The 21,246-nt window shown below is 41.3% G+C and overlaps 1 protein-coding gene across 2 annotated transcripts in view; it reads left to right on the top strand.

Annotated features, from left to right (window-relative positions):
* Positions 1-21,246, top strand: part of LOC134342836 (ubiquitin-conjugating enzyme E2 variant 1-like) — a 93,677-nt gene that overhangs the window by 53,506 nt on the left and 18,925 nt on the right. The window contains exon 1 of one of the 2 annotated variants that reach the window (XM_063041454.1): positions 3,079-3,209. The exons of the other annotated variant lie outside the window; for it this stretch is intronic. Coding sequence (XP_062897524.1) covers positions 3,188-3,209 — 22 coding nt within the window. The 5' untranslated portion in view covers positions 3,079-3,187. Of the gene's footprint in view, positions 1-3,078; positions 3,210-21,246 lie in introns of those variants that run through there. 2 annotated transcript variants of the gene reach the window in all.

The following is a 21,246-nucleotide window of genomic DNA, read 5'->3' as shown; positions in this document are numbered from 1 at the left end:
GTGCCAGGAATTGAACCCCGATCTTATAACTGCCATTATAACAACATTACACTAACTGCTAAAAGACAATCAGATATAGAAGCAGAATCTGCCCCTCCAGCTATCTTTGTATTGTCTGCAATCTTTGCAACACGATCATCAATTCCATCATCCAATCATTGACATATAATGTAAAAAGAATTGGCACCAACACAGACTCCTGTGGAACACCACTAGTCACCGGCAGCCAGTCAGAAAGGGCTCCCTTTATTCCCACTCTTTGCCTCCTGCTAATCAGCCACTGCTTTATCCATGAAATACCATGGGCTCGTAGCTTGTTAAGCTTGTGGAACCTGTTAAAGCCCTTCTGAAAATCCAAGTACACAACATCAACTGATTCTCCTTTGTCTATCCTGCTTGTTACTTCTTCAAAGAATTCCAACAGATTTGTCAGGCAAGATTTTCACTTGAAGAAACCATGCAGGCTACTGCCTATTTTATCATGTGCCTCCAAGTACCCTGAGACCTCAGCCTTAATAATCAACTCCACCATCTTCCCAACTACTGAGGTCAGACTAAGTGACCAATGGTTTCCTTTCTTCTGCCTCTTTCCCTTCATGAAGAGTGGAGTGACATTTTGAAATTTTCCAGTCTTCTGGAGCCATTCCAGAATCTAATCTTTCTTGAAAGATCATTACTAATGCCTGCATGATTTTTTCAACCACCTCCTTCAAAACTCTAGGGGGTACATCATCTGGTCCCTGTGACTTATCTACCTTCAGATCTTTCAGTTTCCAAGAATTTTCTCTCTAGTTATGGTAACTTCACACACTTCCTGCCCCCTGACTCCTGGAACTTCCACAGTGAACACCATGCAAAATAATTATTCAGTTATTCAATTATTTCATTGTCTCCCATTACTACCTCCCCAGCATCATTTTCCAGTGTTCCAATATCCACTCTCATCTCATTTTTACACTTTATGTATCTGAAGAAACTTTTGGTATCCTCTTTAATACTATTGGCTAGCTTACTTCCATATTCCATCTTTACCTTAATTACTTTTTTTTTAGTTGCCTTCTGTCAGTTTTTAAAGGCTTCCCAGTCCTCTAACTTCCATCCAATCTTTGCTCTATTATATGCCCTCTCTTTGGCTTTTATTTTGGCTTTGACTTTTCATGTTAGCCAATGGTTGTGTCATCTTTCCTTCAGAATACTTCTTCCTCTCTGTGATGTATATTTCCTCTGCCTTTTGAATTGCCTCCAGAAATCTCAGCCATTGCTGTTCTGCTGTCATCCCTGCCAGAGATCTTTTCCGATCGATTCTGGCCAACTCCTCTCTCATGCCTCTGTAACTCGGTTCACTCCACCATAATACTGATATATCCAGCTTTAGCTTCTCCTTCTCAAATTTCAGGGCGAATTTGATCATAATGACCACTTGCCCCAAAGGGTTCTTTTACCTTAAGGCCTCAAATCAATTCTTGTTCAATGCACTTCAAAGTTAATTCAAAGGGCGATAGGTTTGGGAGAAGCTTTGGATGCAATTCTCCAACTGAGCAGGAAAACTGTGACTCCATTCAGGTTCCCTCTCTACCATTTCTCTTTCTCAGTGCCCATACCTATACATATGTTAAATATTTAATCACTAATCAATTAGACCTGTATTGTGGTCATTGACACCTGTACTTGTCATACTATCACTGATAATGAGCTCAGATAAATGTCTGGCCTTACTAGTTTTATGGGTTTGGATTTACCACTACTCTATATTTGCCTAACTTTCCCATCTGTCTCTTCTAAAGAGCTGCTTGGCCACAACTTGACCAAGGACAAGAATTGCATAGGAACATTACTATCTTCAGGTTGCCTCCAACTTGCACATTGTACTAACATGAGTTAATTTACTTCATTATCGTTAAACCTAGATCCTGAAACATTCTCCCCAATAGGACTATTGGAAGTTCCTTCACCAGAAAGACTAGTGATACGAAAAGTACCACACCACCAACTTCTCAAGGACAATTAAGAATGTGCAATCAATGCAGACCCTGCCTGTGATGCTCACATCCTGAATTATGAATTAGAAAATTTCCATTTTTTCCTCCTATTTATTTGAGTCAAACTTCATTTCAAACAGAATACTTCCAGTGAAGTATTTATCTTTTATCAGTGAGGTGTTTTTTTTGGGTGGAGACCTTTCATCAGGTCTGTTCTGCTGAGTTCCTCCAGCATTTTGTGCGTAGTACTTGATTTCCAGCATCTACGGAAACATCAGCTGACACCCTTCATGAGTTCTGATGAAGGGTGTTGGGCTGAAACGTGGACCGTTTACTCTTTTTCATTGATGCTGCATGGGCTGCTGAGTTCCTTCAGCATTTTGTGTGTGTTGCTTTGGATTTCCAGCATCTGCAGATTTTCTTGTGTTTGTGACCTAAATAATCTGTTGTGTATAGTGTTAGTGGTATCTCTAGGTGTCTAAAGATGCCTGATGTGCCTCAAATGCATCTTGAAAGGCAGCAGTCACTAGTGCCCAGTGGACAATGAGATTTGTCATGGGTGTGAGGTTCTTGATCTTCAAAAACTTAAGGCTACTCCTGCACATTTTAGGCAATGGTGAATTTTATATTCCATGAAATGGGATGCATACACGTTTTACCATTTATAGTGAGAGGGTAGTGTGATGCAACAAGGCTAGGTTGGCAGAAGTTTTCTTTCATCTGTGAACTTGAGTAGTACAAGGCCAACCTATTGAACGATCATGGTTTTGGAAATCATCCTCTGAGCTACTACACAAGACTGCCCTTCTGGACAACAACAAAATGCAAATTAGTCTGTCAGGCAAAATGCTTCTTGTTAAATATTACCGCAATGCTCCTTCCGCTTACGAAGACTCGCTGAATACAAAAAAAAACGAACAAGAGCAAATCTGCCGATGCAGGAAACCCAAGCAACACACACAAAATGCTGGAGGAACTCAGCAGGGTCTCGGCCCGAAATGTTGACTGTTTATTCTTTTCCATAACGAGCATTCCGTCTGTGTTGCTAGCTGAATAGGTACTGCTCAGCCTTCCGAAGGCGCACCCGCCAGTCAGCGCAGTGCGCTCGCGATGGTCCGCGAGCTCCTGGTGCGCGCTCCCGCCGCCTGTTCCCGCGTTTAATGACGTCACGACCGGCGGAGGTCAGCAGCGACCGGTAGCGACACAAGATGGCGACCACCGGGAGCAAGAGTGAGTCGGGCATAGGGTGTGGGTGGTTTTTTTTGTTAAATCTCCCTTCACTTTATAAAGTCTCCTACTTGGAGTCTGCTGGGGTGAGGAACTGGTTGCTTGATCAGAATGCGGCCTTTCCCCTCGCTGCTGGGAGCCGCTGGTTCCAGGGGAAGGGCCTGGGAACCGCGTTCTGCAGGTTAGCCCTGGAGCCTGCGCCGTCTGTGTTGGTCTGGGCAACTTGGCTTGGTTTCCTTTTCACTGGGGAAACTGAAACCCGTCAATCGCCTGAGCGGCCTGCCGTATTTATCAACGGCACAGAAGGGGTGGGGAGAGCGGAAGCGCGTTTAATCAGCAATAAATCATTGTCCGGTGGGGTCTTTACTTCGTGAATGTAATCGTATTTTATTGTGTTTGATGGCAACCTGATCTCGGCAGAGGGAGGTTGCCATCCCCGGCCTGCGCTCACTTTCCTGTGGGTGAGGCTGCGCTGCTTTTTTTTTTCGCCGTTTACTGGGGTTCACGCGGTTGTCTGCAAATACGTAGCACACGCAGGCCAGCGTTCTGCTTCCTCCACGGCCCTATTTTAGGCTCCCCTCCCCCTCGGGACCTTTTTATTAGTTTTAAACATCTGCTTAAATATTTCAAATGTAATTGGGACGTCCATTAGCAATTTCTTTGTCGTAATTTTTTAAAAAATACTCGATATTGCAAAATATTACTCTGCAATATCTAACATAGTTGCTAAACTGTTTTTGGAAGCTTTATATGATCACTAGTTTGTGTTTTGTATTTTACAGCATTTTAAATTTTTCCATTAAATGTAAGAATTTAATTTATGATTATTGATAAGTTGAGATTTTTGCTTTCAAGCTTCAGTTAAGTTTTCACTCAGTTTGTTTTAGAATTCAAAACTTCAGGATCTTACAACTTAGTTTGACGATATTTATTATTATGAGAGTTTTGTGTCTTTGTGTTTGAGACGGAGATTATTTTAGTTAATTTGGAATACAGGAAGGAGAATCTATAGAAATGATAGTGTAGCTATTGTAGTTTATTATTTCAAGGAATGCTAAAGAAATTATAACTTTTTCCTCCAATTTCTAAATATCTTAAGTGATGCATCTTATAGTGGATGACAATTGAGTTGCTATTTTAACATTTCTGATGAAGTCTGACTCTAAAAATGGCCAAAATAAATGGTCACAAGCCAGTTTTTCCACTATTGACTGGTGGGCAAAGTTGTAAGGTGTTTAATATGCGAGTAAATCTGATAAAGGTGTGTAGTGCTAATATTTACTACTTGGATTGCTTGTAACTCAAATGCAGGTGTATTTAGCTGGAGAATATAAAGTAGTGATGAATATAACCAAATAAGTGTCTTCTTGTGTCAGTACTGTGTGTAATAGAATAAGGGGTACCACTTGGTGACAGCTGTGTAGGGAGGGGGTTCATATTCTGGAGATGGAAAGAACAACCTGAAGACAGCAGAAGAGAGCCAGGAGAAATGGCAGCCATGATTGCCACCACTACCACATATACATGTCCCACCTGCAATAGAGTTTGTGGGTCCAGGATAGGACTGTACAGTCATCAAAGATCTCACCATTAAAGGAGTGGACGTTGTCATCGGATTTCGATGGACAACCAAGGAAGAAGAATAAGGGGGGGGGGCATGTCATTGTAAATTATTGAATATTGAAAGACCTAGATAGAGTGGACTTGGAGAGGATGTTGCCAATAGTGAAAGACTAGTACCAGAGGGCACTGCCTTAGGATAGAACAATGTCCCTTTTGAACAGATGAGATATTTCTTTAGTCGGAGTATAGGGAATCTGTGGAATTTTGCCATGGATAAGTGTGGAGGCCAAGTCATTGGGTATATTTAAAGTAGAAGTTGAGCAGTTTTGGTTAGTGAGCAGGCAGAAGAATGGGGCAAAAAAATAAATTAGTCATGATTGAATAGTGAAGCAGACTCAATGGGCTGAATGGCCTGATTCTGTAGAGGCTGGAAATCCAGAACAAGACACAGAATGCAGGAGGAACTCATGAGGTCAGGCAGCATCTATGGAGAGGAATACATATTTGACGCTTTGGATTGAGACTTTTCATCAGAACAAATAATTCCTCTCTATAGATGCTGCCTCACCTGCTGAGTTCCTCCAGCACAGTGTGTGTGTGTGTGTGTAATGCTCTGCCCCTATGTATTAGGGACTACAATTTCCTATGTTGGATGAACATAAGAATGTGGTTATTCAAAGAGGACTAAATAACTTCATAAGAAAGTCATTTAGCCACATGCATAGTTGAAACTGAATGTAATTGAAAAGGATGTGAGTAACTAAGCATCAAGCAGAGAGATGTGGTATATGCACAGTTTTTTTTAAAATGGAAGAGAAAAGAAGTTGAAACGAGTTAAAAACACTGGGATATAATTGAAGTAGTAGTACTACTTGTTCAAACACCTGTTTAGGCTCTGATTGGAATATTAAGTTTTTAATTTTGGTAAGATGAATAAGTGCAAGGCAACACCAGAGCAATGGAGTTTTTAATTACCACCAGAGATGCAGCCTGTGTAGCCACTTCCTGTGTTGTTGAATTCTATGCATGTACTTTGGTGATTTTCCTCCCTTTGTATCTTCCTTTCAAAACCAGATGAGTATGAAGCTTTTATTTTCATATATCAGCCTTTTTAATTTGTACATTAATTTTGTATTTTCTTCTACATCATCCTTTGGAATTTATCCTTTTTTCTGATGGTATGGTACTCCTTGGATGGAAAGAATAGTATATAAAAAATATATATATATATAATAAAAGTTTGGTTAATCAGTGCAGCCACTTATTTGGGACTACTCTTGAGGAACAAAAAATCTAATCGAGAAAATTGCTGAGACTTTCTATGTTTATTTGGGGCACTATGCTGCTTAATTGGAGCAGGATACTTGCCGAACAGTTTCTAACTAGCATCAGATGCACGTATTTGTGTGGCTGTTAGATACTACACCATGCTTGGAGCAAACAGTTTTTAAAATGGCATCAGTTTGTGGTCAAAAAGCAGTGATTTCTGTCACTGATAGTTGGTGAGAAATAAGCAGAAAGGCAATTCTGAAACATTTTGTTCACTGCGGTTTCAAGCAATCATGCTTGGAGATGCTAGAAATGGCTGGGAATGAAAGTGAAGTGATTTCATTACAGCATGTTACGAACTATGAAGAATTTGACGGTATTAACAACCATCTTGAATGTTGCATTGAAAATTAAGAGGATGCAATTGTTGACAGCATTGTATAAATTCAGTCCATTATCTGTACTAGGTGTCTGCACTGATTTTGTTCATTGCATGCTCTGAATAGTTGCTAATAGTTGACAACTATTAGGAACTAATTCAGTTTTCTAGTACTGTTCTAATTTGTTCTGTATTTCATTTAAATACAACATTTGTAACACATTGCTTTTTTCATAGAACTAGTTAAAATATGTTTTAAAAAATTAGCTAAATGTGCAGCTGCTAAATTGATGCAGAATGTATTGGTCCTGATGTCCCAATTAACTGGAATCCACTTTTCTGTAAGTTTGTAAGTATAGGCTGAGAATAATCACCAGGTCTGCTGCTTGCTGTATGGAAAGTTGATTGTTTCAACTATTTTGGCTGATGTTACTGGTGCCATTTATTTTTGTATCTTCTACTTTTTATTGCATCACACTGAAGATATGAAGTGGGTTAAACAGATTATATCTTGCTCCAATTTTATTTCTTGCTATTTGATAAAAATTTTCAGCATTTGTTTTACCAGGTTGATGTTGAGTCTGTCAAAACTCCAGAGCTTTCAGCTTCAGCCGCTGGTATTTCTGCTCCCACTCATCCAATCCCTGTGGAATATTTTGTATTCTTATTTGTAAGAATGCCTGTGTCTTTATTAAAATAATATTGGTTTACATATTTTGTTGACTCTTTTGTAGAATCTTAGCTATCTAAAGATTGAGTTGTCTATTCTAATTTTGGATTTAACTAGATTTTTGCTTTAAGTTTTTTTGAATTTGTTAATGTTAATTAAACTGCTCAAATACTGTTTTATTAGGTAATTCCAGGAATGTTGGAGTGCAAGAAGTGAATAGTCTAGAAAAATTATCTGAATTATTTACATTTCTTAAATATTGCCTCGATGTTAAATGGGGTTCATTTTCAGATACTATATTAGAAACAGATATAATGGAAACATTGTAAACATGCTCACCTTTGCTTTCTTAGTAATATAACTATAATGGTGGCTTTTTGAAGGTAAACTACAGTGAGAGAAATCAAAGGACAAAGGATTGAGTTTTTTGTTAGGATTTGCAGCGTTGTAAAGCAACAGTAGGTCGGTGGAATTGTCTTGCAGATCAGTCATTGCATGACAGAATAATCTCTTTCGACAGGTCGTCTCTACTTCCTGTATTTCTATGAAGGGAACATAAATTAGTCTTTTGTTGAAGGCAATATAGACTAAGTTGTGTAAAAGTCTTGGCTCTTTTTTGGGGGGTGAGGTGGGGCAGTTTGTGTCCTGAATTGGTATTGGGTTAAAAGTGAAGAAAATACTCAATGTTTGAAAAGAATATGCTGTATAGCATTGTGGTTTGTTTTTGAAATCCAAATTTTATTACTGCTAAATTTTATGTGGCAAATGTAGTTCTTCACTGCTTTAACGAGAGTGCTTGATAACTAGGTGATTAAATATCCCATCATAAAATGCTCCTACATCCAATTTCCCACATCACCCTTTGATTGCACTGGAAATGGATAGATTATGTTAAGAGTACTGTACAGCACTCCTTCCATTTTAAATGTTGGTTGCTATTTATAACATCAGACTTGGCTCACTAGTAGTACACCATTGCTGAGTAAGACCATGAATTCATGGAGGCCGGAGTTCATAATGCAGGTTGATGGAATATTGAGGGCTGCACTATTTATGCCTGCTTGCCTGTCTGCTCTGCTAATTCCTTTCGGTCAGTGTTTATTCTGCAACAACTGTCACAGGGACAAAGCCCCAAAAATGTTTAGAACAAAAATTTATAACTGGATTTTGATCCATGCATTTTAGTATTATGATTCAAATTAGTCTTTCTGTCTATATATCAATTTTTTTATTGTTTAAGGAAATGATCCTAGGACTGGAAATTAATTTCTTTATCCCTGGGAAGTTATCTGGATTTATTCAGATGACTATTTAAACTTTGTAATTGCTGAATTGGTTAGGTGTATTATTAGGCAGTGTCCTTTTGGATTTGTATGTTTGGATGTTCTTGTCAAGGTGATAGGTGAAGCCTGGTAGGTGGGGGGGGGGTGGGCTGTGAAGTGAGAAGCTGGGAGGTGATAAGTGGAAAAGGCAGAGTCCTCTTCTCCAGCCCTTTGCTATTTTTACTTATCACCTCCCAGCTTCTTTCTTCACCCACCTGGCTTCACCTTCCAGCTTGTCCTCCTTCCCGTCTTCCCCCCCAACCCCCATTTCTTATTCTGGCATTATCCCACTTTCTTTTCAGTCCTGATGAAGAATGCTCTCTGCTCGAAATGTTGACTGTTTAATTTCCACAAACTCTGCCTGATGTGCTGAGTTGCTCTAGCATTTTGTGTGTGTAAGTCTTTATATTTGATATGATTTGATCCTACTTGCCTGCTTTTTCAAAAAAACTTTTTAATGGAGCAGAGCAAGCCAGACTCTTGAAACCGTTCTACTTGGATTTTCATCATTGCAGGTAAGGCAGGTGAAATGATTTGGAAATGCTTTCTTTGGGGGTAGGGAATGTGAGATTAACATCACTTCCATTTTGCAGGATTTCTATTCCATGGCTGATCAAAAGAAGAGCATCCTTAATGGAATTGAGAATATGTCTATGTGTGCGAGTGCACGGAAACCCACAGTAAATGAGAAGTATGCACTGTGTCCCAATCTACCTATGTGCCTGCACTGTCAAGCATCTCTGTCCCACTTGTGGCAGTATCTTCAGGTCCCACTGTGGCTTCTGACCTCTTCAGAACCCATAGTGCAGAAAAAAGTGCAAGTTATCTTTAATCCTGCAGGAGTGCCGAAGAAGAAAGTAGGTGTTGCAATGTTGGTTGTCTGTTGTTTCTGACTGTGACATTTGTGCATCTGAAGAGCTGCACAGAGGAAAAACCTACGCAGGAAGAACTTTATAGTGAAAAAGCTGTTGCACTGGGGGAGTTCCACTTGGCCTCAAAAATCTTGGTTCAGTGGTATGAAAATTGTCACGACTTGAGACTTCCTCAACTGCAGTGGATAGCCATGAGGCCTTCTGTGCCTTGTTGTACCCTTTGCTCTCCACAAAGCATTGCAGCACCACCTTTTTAGCCGTTGGATCTTGTAGTTGATCTCATCTACCCAGTCTGCCGGAACTGGCTTCACATGTTGGGGTAGACATATCCCTATCTCACTGGGGTTGGAGGTTCCCGGCTACCCTCACCTGGTTTAGCCCGCCTTTCGAAGCTGTGTACCAGGGTTTGGCCACTGTCACATGTAAACAGTTAGAACTGGGTGGCAGGTGGGGACCAAAGGTGGACAAGCTGCCCCTGGGAGGAGGATAACAAGCCCACCACCGGGGTGATACCCCATACACCCATGCTGTAGAACTTAAACTAAGTGACTGAGAGTTTGTAAATACAGCACACTAAACCTGGACCTTGACCATGCCACTTCAATATGGAGTGACGTATAGTTGTCAGATATAGCACTGCTTTCTGCTTCCACATCACTCAGCCAGTTACCTAAATAACACTGATTACTTGAGCTTTAGTTTCACTTTGCTAATCATGAATTAACTGGTAGTGGTGTGTTATAAATGGATTGGGAAAGACATCTGTTAATCAAGGGCCCTAAATCACTATGTTCAGTGTTACCCAGAATGTGGCAGTGTTGACATAGTTTTACATAAGCCTCACCTCAATATAACGAAGGATTAATGCTCGTTGTTCCTGAGTAGATTTAGTATCAAGTTTATTTCTTTTAAATAGTTTTCCAAATAAGCTAGTGAACATTTCAAGCTCACATCAATTGCATTTTGACAATTTTTGTCCTTTGTTTTGCACAGAGGTTAAAATCAAACCAGCATTGAGGGTACACTATTGTACATTTTTAACCTTGCACATTTGAGGGTGGAATTTATACCTTCTTGGTATTGAATTTATGGAGGATTTGAAATGGGTCTTGGTGATAGTAAACACATTTTGTCCTGATAATGTATTTTCTACTTGGCACAATTGAGTTAGTTTTGGTCTTTTGGTATGGGACTGTATATGATTGAAAAGAAGAAATAACTTAGTATGGCAGTATTTTAAAGATGTTTGACAAGCTTAGTAGCTGAGTTGTCACAAATTGAAGATTAGCTCTATTTGTCACATCTATGTCAAAACATACTGTGAAGTATGTTGCTGCATCAGAGATGTGCTGGGGCAGCCCCAAGTATCTCCACACTTGTGGCACCAACATAGCATGCCCACAACTTGTTAACTCTAACTCGTACATCTTTGGAATGTGAGAGGAGACCCATATGGATAAATGAATGACCCACTCAGTGCTACAGTCAGAGGTTCCCACAGGGCATCAATCATATCAGTGGCCAAGAGCAGAGTGAACTACATCAATAGCTAGTGCCTTATAGCACTAACATATATTGTGATGAAATGCGTTGAGAGAGAGGTCATTGCTACAACAAACCCTTGCCTGCCAAGAACCTCAACCTGCTGCAATTCACCTGCTGATGCAACAGGTCTACAGCAGACACAATCTCACTAGCTCTGTCATGCTGCTGTTTCTTGATTTCAACTTGGTTTTTAACACCACCATCTCCTCACTAATCACTAAGCTTCAAATCCTGGGCCTTTACCTCCATCTGAACTGGATCCTCGACTTCCTTATCGGGAGACCACAATCAGTGCAGGTGATAATAAAATTTCCTTCTCGCTGGCAATCAACACACACTCCTGAAGTATGCATGCTTACCCACTGTTCTACTCTCAACTTTCTTGACTGTGGCTGGACATAAAATCACTGACGCCACTGTTGACAGAATCTCTGGCAATGAGGAGAGGGCATGTGGGAGTGAGATCAGCTGGTTGTATTCAGTGTTAGAAGACTAAGGAACTGTTTTGAACTTAAGGAAGGGGAAATTGGGAGAACCCACACTTCCTCACTGAGGAAAATATGGTGGAAAGGGTGAGCACCTTTAAGTTCCTTGGGTGTTAACATCTCATGTGATCTACCCTGGGCCGCACAATTGAGGCAATGTCAAATTTTGAGAATGTTAAATTTTTAATTCAGTTATGTATGGAAATTTTGGTATTTATTGGCTGATAGTGTTGTCAGAGGTGAGATGGGCAGAGTGGGATGTTGCACATCACTTGCAGCAGATAATCTGTCTAAAGAGTAATGGTCACTCAACATGTAAGTTGTTATTTGGCCCACTCCACATTGGTCTGTGGCCACAAAATATTCTTTATCCGCTCTTTGGCTTGCAACTGTCTATGCTAGGTGATTGAATTGTTCACCTAGACACTTGACTCTGCTTTCACCACCCTCTGGGTGAAAAGGGTATGTCTGCATCCCTCTAAATTAATGTATTTTAGTTTTATTCATGTTTGGGCATTACAAGTAACATCGCCACAAGCTTTGTTAGCAGGGAATTGCCTGGCCTGCTCATGGTTTCATTGTATGCAACCAAAATATGTAACTGAAAGAATGACCCCATGTAAATTTTAATTAGTAGTTATGGATTAATTAAATGATTGTCTTTTGTGTGGCATCATATTATTGGCTATATTTCATTGGGAGTTTGTGGAGATTTAGTATGTCGCCAAAGACTCAAGCAAATGGTTGGACTGAGTTGTCTCCGATCTTAGCAATATACTTTCAAATGTTTTGTTATCATACGAGAAGACCTCATCAGTACACTGTTAATTGTGGTGGTATCCTCCGAATGGCCTTTATATTCTTGTCAATCAGCTGATTGGTTGTCATTACGGAAACTCAATTGTGATGTGTCATCGCTGATTAGTTGCATGGCAAACTTTGTGCGTTGTGGTCTGGAATTTTGCCTGTATTGGCTCATAATTAGGATCTATCACAACAAACTGAAAATTGAAGGTAATGTGAATATTCAGCAGGCTGGTTGCAGAAATTTAAGAAAAGGCGCGGCATTACATTTTTTAAAGATTTGTGGTGATAGTGTCTGCTGTTTGTGAAGCAGCAGAGAAATTCATGGAGTTTGCCAAGATCATTGTCAGTGTGTTAGATTTTCATCAACTTCATCAGTACATATGGATGATGAACAGGTGTAAGACAAAAGCTGCTTACCAGTAGACATACATTCAGGGACTGAAATTATGATGATCCCAAGCTATTTCATTATATATTCCAAAATCTGAACCATTTCTCGTGCCAAGTATTTTGGATAAGTGGTAATTAACCTGTACTTTAAGAAGCCAGCATCCATCGTTAGGAACCTTCACTATCCAGGACATGTCGTCATCTTGTTACTGCTACTAGAGAAGAGGTGTAGGAGCCTATTTAAGGAACTGCTTCTTCCCTTCTGCAATCAGATTTTTGAACAGACAATTCACCCATCAACACTACCTCACTTTTGTTCTTTTATTATTAATTTTTTTAATATTGTAACTAATTTTTTATGTATTGCATAGTACTGCTGCCACAAAACTGTAAATATAAATTCTGCGGATTCAGGTTGGAATAAGCGACAGCACACTGCTTCTGGAGGATAACGTGGAAACCACTAAAACAGCTCTGGATTTCAGTATTTTTCATGTATTTGCTTCAAAATATGCTTTCAAGAGTTTTACATTATAACAATATTGGTAACTCGTTTAAACAAAACCAAAGTCAAAGTAAACTTATCAAAGTACTTTTATGTCACCATATACTAAAGATTCATTTTTTAATCAAAATTTACAGGAAAATAAATACAATAGAATTTATTTAGGTATGGTTTTGCATACAGACTGACAACCAATGTGCAAATGAAGACAAATTGTGCAAGCAAAGAACTTCTGAACAAATGTATGAAAACCAGATGCTGATGAATTATTTGCATGTAAATCTTTGTCTTTTATCAGTGCTTTTCATAACAAAATGAGGTTTCTTAACTTGTTTTTTACTTCCCTGGTACCAGCTTTCTTCTGGACAACTCCACTGCAAGAACACTAGCAATTCTAACTTACTGATTTGGGTTCAACAATATCATAACGATACTGCATATTATTAATATAATGCTCCAAAATGCTGACCAGCTCCTGAAACCCCTTTGAAAATATTAAAAATGGCAAGCTAAGCCCATATTCCACTATTTTCATTGTAATTGCAAAGGATAACCTATATTTCCTTATGCATGGGATGACATTTGGTGCATTGAATCTGTTAGTTTGCTTAGCAACCCATGTCTCCCTACCAAAGTTGCCTTTAACCTATATCCCCTTCTCTCCTCCTCCTCCCTATGATTTCTACTACTTGCCAGTACACTAGGGAAATTTAGAATGGTCAGGTAACCTACAAATTGCAGATTTTGGGATACAAAAGAAAACTTGAAGCACTTGGTGAAAAATCCAGGTGGTCACTGGAATAATGTGCAAACTTCACACAGTACTGGCAATCAGAATTGAACTCTTGGTTGCTGACAATGAGGCAGCAGCCCTAATAACCATCATTGTCACTTTGTTATGGTTGGCAGTTTTTGATAGCTAGTTTTCTATAATAAAGGAAAATATACTACCTTAGAAATTATTGTGCTTGTTCACAATAACTGAATGCGTGATGTGCTCAGAGGTATTGGGATGTTGTGTAATCCTAAGCAGAATTCAGTTGTTCATTCTATTGTGACAGGGTTCTTCAATTCCAAGCTGTGTATTTTAGAACAGAACAAACAGCAGTTTGCGAGTTATACAAATCTTCTAGCTGGGATTGAGTTGGGGTAGTAGTTTGATTACATTGGCTGCAGATTATTCCACTAAGCGTTTTTGTAGTCTCCAAAGCATTAGTGTTTTCGGAGTTGGAGTTTTTGCACATCTCTTCGTGTCTGTTACTAGAAACTTCCAAACTGAGCCAGATCCATTCCCCTGCTCCAAAATGAGCATTGTGCCAAGGGCTGACTAATAGGACCTTGAAAGCTCTTGTACTGAGTAGGACTGAGGACACCAAAGAACATTACGTTGTGCTTTTGAGTGGAAGCAAAAGACCAATGGCCAGAGTTGTTCTCGCCTTTTGTGAGGATATGATGTACTGAGACAGAATATTGGGGACGCAGAGTGATGTCAAGTGGCATACTATGCATTCAAGGAAACTGGTATTATAATTTTGAAGTTTGCTTTGGTGTTCAAGTTATCAGTTATATCTTGACTAACATTAGAAAGTCTAGGGGCTTTCTGCCGTTGGTTGTTTTGTTTTATAAATGTTGACAATTCTGAGCAATGACACTAACTCCCATCTTTCAACCCATCAAACTGCGCTCCCTACCCACACAACATATTCTCACTTCTCTCTTTGGTTTCCTTAAAGATGAGATTGCAGAGGCCTGCATGCTAAGGGTTTTGTGTTGGAATTCGCATACTCAGTGGCCACTTTTATTAGGTACAATTGTACACCTCGCTAATGCAGACATCTAAGGAGCCAATCATGTGGCAGTAACTCAATGCATAGAAGCATGCAGGCATAGTCAAGAAGTTCAGCTGTTGTTCAAACCAAACATCAGAATGGGGAAGAAATGTGACTTAAGTGACTTTGATTGTGGAATGATTGTTGGTGCCAGACAAGGTGGCTGAGTACCAGAAGCTGTTCATCCTTTGGGATTTTCATGCACAACAGTCTTTAGAGTTTGCAGAAGTTCCCATCCTTTTTTATGACATGGACCAATAGCATTAAGCAAGGGGTCTGTGGACCCCAGGTTGGGAACCCCGGCTCTAAAGGTCTATTTTTTTAAGGTGTTGGTAACAATCTGTTCATTGTTACTGTATGATAACGTTTTACAACCCTAACAAAAGTAATTTTCCCTGTATATTACGTAAGATTATCTTTGTTCTCTAATTGGTCATGTCTGATCTCCAACCACATCATTTATCTTTCTATCTTGCTTACCTGCTGTGGTCCACTAGGTCTGTAGTTAATTATTCTCAATGCCCTTCTTTCCCTCTGATACCACTTGTAGATTTTGCAGCATCTCCTGTATTTTGATTGGTAGAGTAGTGTGAAATTTGAATGCCTGTAGCCACATGACCTCTCTACTCTTGAACTCACTCCCCCTATTAATGAAGCCTAGCATCTCATAGGCCGCCTTAGGGGAACGTTGACTCAGACCATGAGAGGCCTGCGTCCAGCATTTTCATGCCTTACAAGGCGCAGATTGGAAGTCTCTGTGGGGCGCCACTCCTGGCACAGATTCTAGAGCAATATGTGTGATTAAGTGCCTTGCTCAAGGACACAAACACGCTGCCACAGCTAAGGCTCGAACTAGCGACCTTGCGATCACTAGATGAATGCCTTAACCACCTGGCCACATGCCCAACACTTAGGCCTTCTTAACTATCCTATTAACCTGTGCAGTGACCTTGAGGGATGTATGGATTTGAACCCCAAGATCCCTCTGTTCATCCACACTCTTAAGTAACCGACCATTAACCCTGTACTCAGCCTTCTGGTTTGTCCTTCCAAAATGCATCACCTCACACTTATCTGGATTGAACTCCATCTGCCACTTTTCTGCCCAACTCTGCATCCTGTCTATATCCTGTTGTAACCCTCGACAACCTACAGCTCCATCCACAACTCCTCCACTCTTCGTGTCATCCGCAAACTTACTCACCCATCCTTCCGCCTCTTCATCCAGGTCATTTATAAAAATCACAAAGTGCAGGGGTCCCAGACAGATCCTTGCAGCACTCCACCAGTCACCGACCTCCAGGCAGAATACTTTCCTTCCACTACTACCCTTTGCTTTCTTCCTGTAAGCCAATTAAAAAAAAAAATTCAAACAGCCAAGGTTCCACTGATCCCATGCCTCATGACTTTCTGGATGAGTCTCTCGTGGGGGACCTTGTCAAATGCCTTGCTAAAATCCATGTGGACCACATCTACTGCCCTACCCTCATCAATTTCTTTTGTTACCTCTTCAAAAAAACTCAATTAGGCTCGTGAGGCACAACTTTCCTTTCACAAAGCCATGTTGACTATCCTTGAGTAGACTGTACTTCTCCAAATGCTCGTAGATTCTATCCTTAAGAATCCTTTCCAATAGCTTGCAGACCACCGATGCAAGACTCACCAGTCTGTAGTTCCCAGGATTTTCCCTATTACCTTTTTTAAACGAGGGATATGATGTATGCCACTTGACATCACTCTGCGTCCCCGGTATTCTGTCTCAGTACATCATATCTTGCAGCCAAAGAGGATTCAAAGATCACAGCTACTGCTCCAGTGATCTCTTCTGTTACTTCCCACAGGGACCTGGGCTATATCACTTCCGGCCCTGGGGACTTATCAATCTTGATGTTTTTAAGAAGATCCAACACTACTTCTTCCTTAATCTCCACATTGTTCAGCACACAGGCCTGTTCTATTTTGACCTCACCCTGATCAAGGTCCTTTTCACTTGTGAATACTGAAGCAAAGCATTTAGGACCTCCCCAACCTCCTCTGTCTCCAGGTACATGTCGCCGCCTTTATCCTTTAGCGGCCCCACCTTCATTCTTGTCATCCTTCTGTTCTTCACATACGCATAGAACGCCTTGGGGTTCTCCTTAATCCTACATGCCAAGGCCTTCTCATGCCCCCTTTGAGCTCTCCTAAGTCCTTTCTTAAGCTCCTTCCTGGCTACCCTATATTTCTTATGAGCCTTTCCTGCTTATATCTAACATATGCTCCCTTCTTCCTCTTGACAAGTTGCCTCACGTGTTTCATTAGCCATGGTTCCCTTTTCCTACCATTTTTCCCTTGTCTCAGTGGGACAAACCCATCCTGAACCCAGCACAAGTGGTCCCTAAACTTCTTCCCCATTACTTCTGTGCTTTCACCCTTGAACATCTATTTCCAATTTACTCTTGCTAATTCCTGCCTCATCCCTTCATGGTTAGCCCTTCCCCAATTAAGCACTTTCCCATTTTGTCTGTTTTTATCCTTTTCCGTAGCTATGCTGAAGCTAAGGGAGTTGTGGTCACTCTCACCAAAATACTCCCCCACCAGGAGGTCTGCCACCTGACCAGGTTCATTACCCAGAACTAGATCTAGTATGGCCTCTCCTCTCGTCGGCTGGTCCACATACTGTGTCAGGGATCCTTTTTGAAGACACCTAACAAATTCAGCCCCATCTATCCCCCTTGGAGTCAGGAGGTGCCAGTCAATATGAGGGAAGTTGAAATCACCCATAACTACAACACAGTATTTCCTGCACCATTCTAAAATCTGCCTGCTTATCTGCTCGTCAGTATCCCGAGGGCTATTTGGGGGTCGATAGACTACTCCAAGCACAGTGATTGATCCCCTCCTATTTTTGACTCTCCCCCCCCCCCCCCACTTCTATCTCCCATCCTATTCCTTTTAAAACACCTGAACCCACTGGTACCTGCATCAGCCAATCCTGCCCTTCTTCCAGCCGAGTTTCAGTAACGGCCACAACATTGTAGTTCCACGTACTGATCCATGCTCTAAGTTCATCCCCTCTATTCCTAATACTCCTAGCGTTGAAATAGACACATTCCAACCCCTCTAACTGGCTACATTTATGTTTTGTCCCCTGCCTGTCTTTCCTCACCAACTCAGAACACATAGCATCATGCCCTTGTCCTTCTACCCTAATCTCTGCACTCACATTCTGATTCCCACCCCACTGCCAAACTAGTCTAAATCCTCCCCAATAGCTCTAGCAAACCTGCCTGCCAGGATATTGGTCTCTTTCCAGTTCAGGTGCAGCCCATCCTTTTTGTACAGGTCAGACCTTCCCCAGAAGAGATCCCACTGATCCAGAAATCTGAACCCCTGCCCCCTGCACCAACTCTTCAGCCACGGATTCATCTACCATAACTTCCTGTTCCTACCCTCTCTGTCTCGTGGCACAGGCAGCAATCCTGAGATTACCACCCTCAAAGTCCTGCTTTTTAACAACTTTCCTAACTCTCTCTATTCCTCCTTCAGGACTTCATCCCTACTCCTATCTATGTCATTGGTCCCCACGTGGACCACACATTTGGCTGCTCACCCTCTCTCCTGAGAATACTGAGAACTCGATCCGAGATATCGCGGACCCTAGCACCAGGGAGGCAACAGACCATCTGGAATTCTTGATCTTTCCCACAGAACCTCTTATCTGCCCCCCTAACTATCAAATCCCCTATCACTACTGCGCTCCTCTTTTCCCTCCTTCCTTTCTGAGCTGAGGGTACAGTCTTAGTGCCGGAGACACGACCACTACAACTTGTCCCTGGTAGGTCGTCCCCACCAACAGTATCCAACAGTATACTTATTGTTAATGGGAACGGCCACAGAGATGCTCTGCTCTTCCTGTCTATTCCCCTTCCCTCCTGACAGTCACCCAGTTACATGTCTCCTGATTTTTAGGGGTGACTGTCTCCCTGAAACTCCGATCTATTTCTGCCTCTGCTTCCCGAATGATCCAAAGTTCATCCAGCAGTTCCCTAGCTTGGTTTAACAGGAGCTGTAGCTGGATGCACCTTTTGCAGGTGTAGTCATCAGAGACAGTTGTGCTGTCCCTGACTTCCCACGTCTTAGAATCAGAGCACTGGACTGCCCTATCTACTGCCTCCATTACCAACTCCTAAGTTAATTAAATTAATTAAAGAAATTTACCCGGCCTTACCTCACTGGGAGCAAGCTTGTCCTCAGCCTCTGCTCGCCGAAGCCTCTCGAGTCAAAGCTCCACTCCTTCTCTGGCCCACTCACTCACTGGCCACTCTGCACTGGAATGACTTGCCAGGGATGGTGGTGGAGGCTAAAACATTAGGGGTACTTAAGAGCCTCTTAGGCATATGCATGAAAGAAAAATAGAGGGTTACGGGGTAGTTTGGGTTTAGTACTTTTTTTTAGGTATATATGGGTCAGCATAACATTGAGGGCTGAAGGGCCTGTACTGTGCTGTAGTAGTCTAGTGCCTAGCCTTAAATGACATTTGCTTTGCAGAACTGTATTGGCATTATTTTCTGATCATTTTGTCAATATTTTTCTTTTTGGCCTGGTATGCTACCGGCGTGTCTCTTGTTTCACAAGGGGCCCAAACATCCTTAACAGCTGTACAACCATCCGAGATGCTTTTTGAACCATTAACACCGCCCGCCCCCCCCCCTCCAAAACCACATCAGCCTCCTTTCATACAAAAAAGGCTGAAATGGGAGGTTCTTGGTGTACAGCATTCAAATCAGGTAGCCCTGACCTTTACAAGAAATTGAGATAGAACCTCTGTAAAGCTACCAGACATGCCAGGAAACAATAGCAGTCCAGAACAGAGTCCCAGATCAGCTGTTGGTAGTGGCAGGGCTTACATGTTATAATGGGCTACACAATGAAGTCCAGCAAAATTGCACACAACAGCACATGCCTTCCCATAGGCTTAATGCATTCTATGCAAGTTTTGAACAGTAAGGGATTGCACCTGAACCCACAGTCACTGTTGCAGATGAAAGCTCAGTCTTCCAGAGAGTGAACCCTGAATATGTCCTTTAGATGTGTTGATGAGAGTATTTGCAGATATTTTTAACGTCTCCTTGTTTCAGTCTGATGCTCTCACCCCCTTTGAGGACTATTATCATCCCTGTATCTATGGAAAAATAAGGTAATGTGCCTTAATAACTACTGCCCTGTGGCTCTAACATTTACCATTGTGAAGCCACTTAACAAACTGGTCATGGTGCGCATTAACTCCAGCCTCGCAGATAACGTTGACCCACTGCAATTTGCTTACTGTCCAAATGGGTGTATAGTGACTGATATCTCCCTGGTCGTACCCTGACATCTGGTGCATCTGGATAGTAAAGACGTCTGTGTTAGATGATTATTGACGACGGCTCCACTTTCAATACTAATTAAAGCAAACTCTTCACTAAACCTGTGCAACTGGATCCTTGACTTCCTGGCCAACAGTTCACAATCACTAAGAATAAGCAGTAAGAAGACTGTTGTCACCATTATTCTAAACTCTGGTGCTGCACAAGGTTTTGTGGCCAGATTCTCAAATAACCATGCATTGCATCATTGGTATGCAGAAGTGCATCTCTGAATGCACAATATGTTGAACCTTGGAGTGGATGGGCTATAGTAGCAGAAAACTATGAACATACAGAAATGCACTCAGTAGCCACTTTACCATGTACCTCCTGTACCTCATAAAGTGGCCACTGAGTGTATAAATACCCCTGGGCTTTCTAGTTTGCATTTATTTATCCTGTATGATATCAAAAAGACTTGGGTTTGGTTTCTCTTTCCTGAAGCCATGCTAACTGCCCTGTGATCATGCTTTTTGTGCTCTCTTACCACTTCCTTGATTGTGTGTTTCAACATCTCAGCAGCTAATGTCAAAATAATTAGTTCATACTTAAGCATTACGGTAGTGTAGTAGTTAGCACAATTTTTACAGACCTGAGTTCAATTCATGCTGCTGTTTGTAAGGAGTTTGTATGTTCTTCCCATGACCTCATGGGTTTTCTCCAGGTGCTCCACTTTGCTCCCACAGTCCAAAGATGTACTGGTTGGTAGGTTAATTGGTCATTGTAAATTGTCCAGTGATTAGGCTAGGATTAAATCAGGGGATTGCTGGGTGGCACAGCTCAAAGGCCTTATTCCAAGCTGTATCTCAGTAGATGATCTTCAAACAGCTCAATCTGTCTCAGTGGTTGTAGAGTTGGAACCTGTGGTGAATCATAAGGAAGATATGCAGTCAAAGACTTTAAGGCAAGTTCTAGGCTTGGTATCCAGTGATGAAGAAATGGTATTTCCATGTTGAGGTGGTGTATTTGAAAGGAGAGTGCATTTGGCTGTTCTCTTTCTCGGTGGTATGAACT

This window comes from Mobula hypostoma, chromosome 2 (genome assembly GCF_963921235.1).
Source record: "Mobula hypostoma chromosome 2, sMobHyp1.1, whole genome shotgun sequence".
Lineage (NCBI taxonomy): Eukaryota > Metazoa > Chordata > Chondrichthyes > Myliobatiformes > Myliobatidae > Mobula > Mobula hypostoma.
Note: the sequence above shows the minus strand (reverse complement) of the source record. Positions and strands in the feature narration are given on the sequence as shown.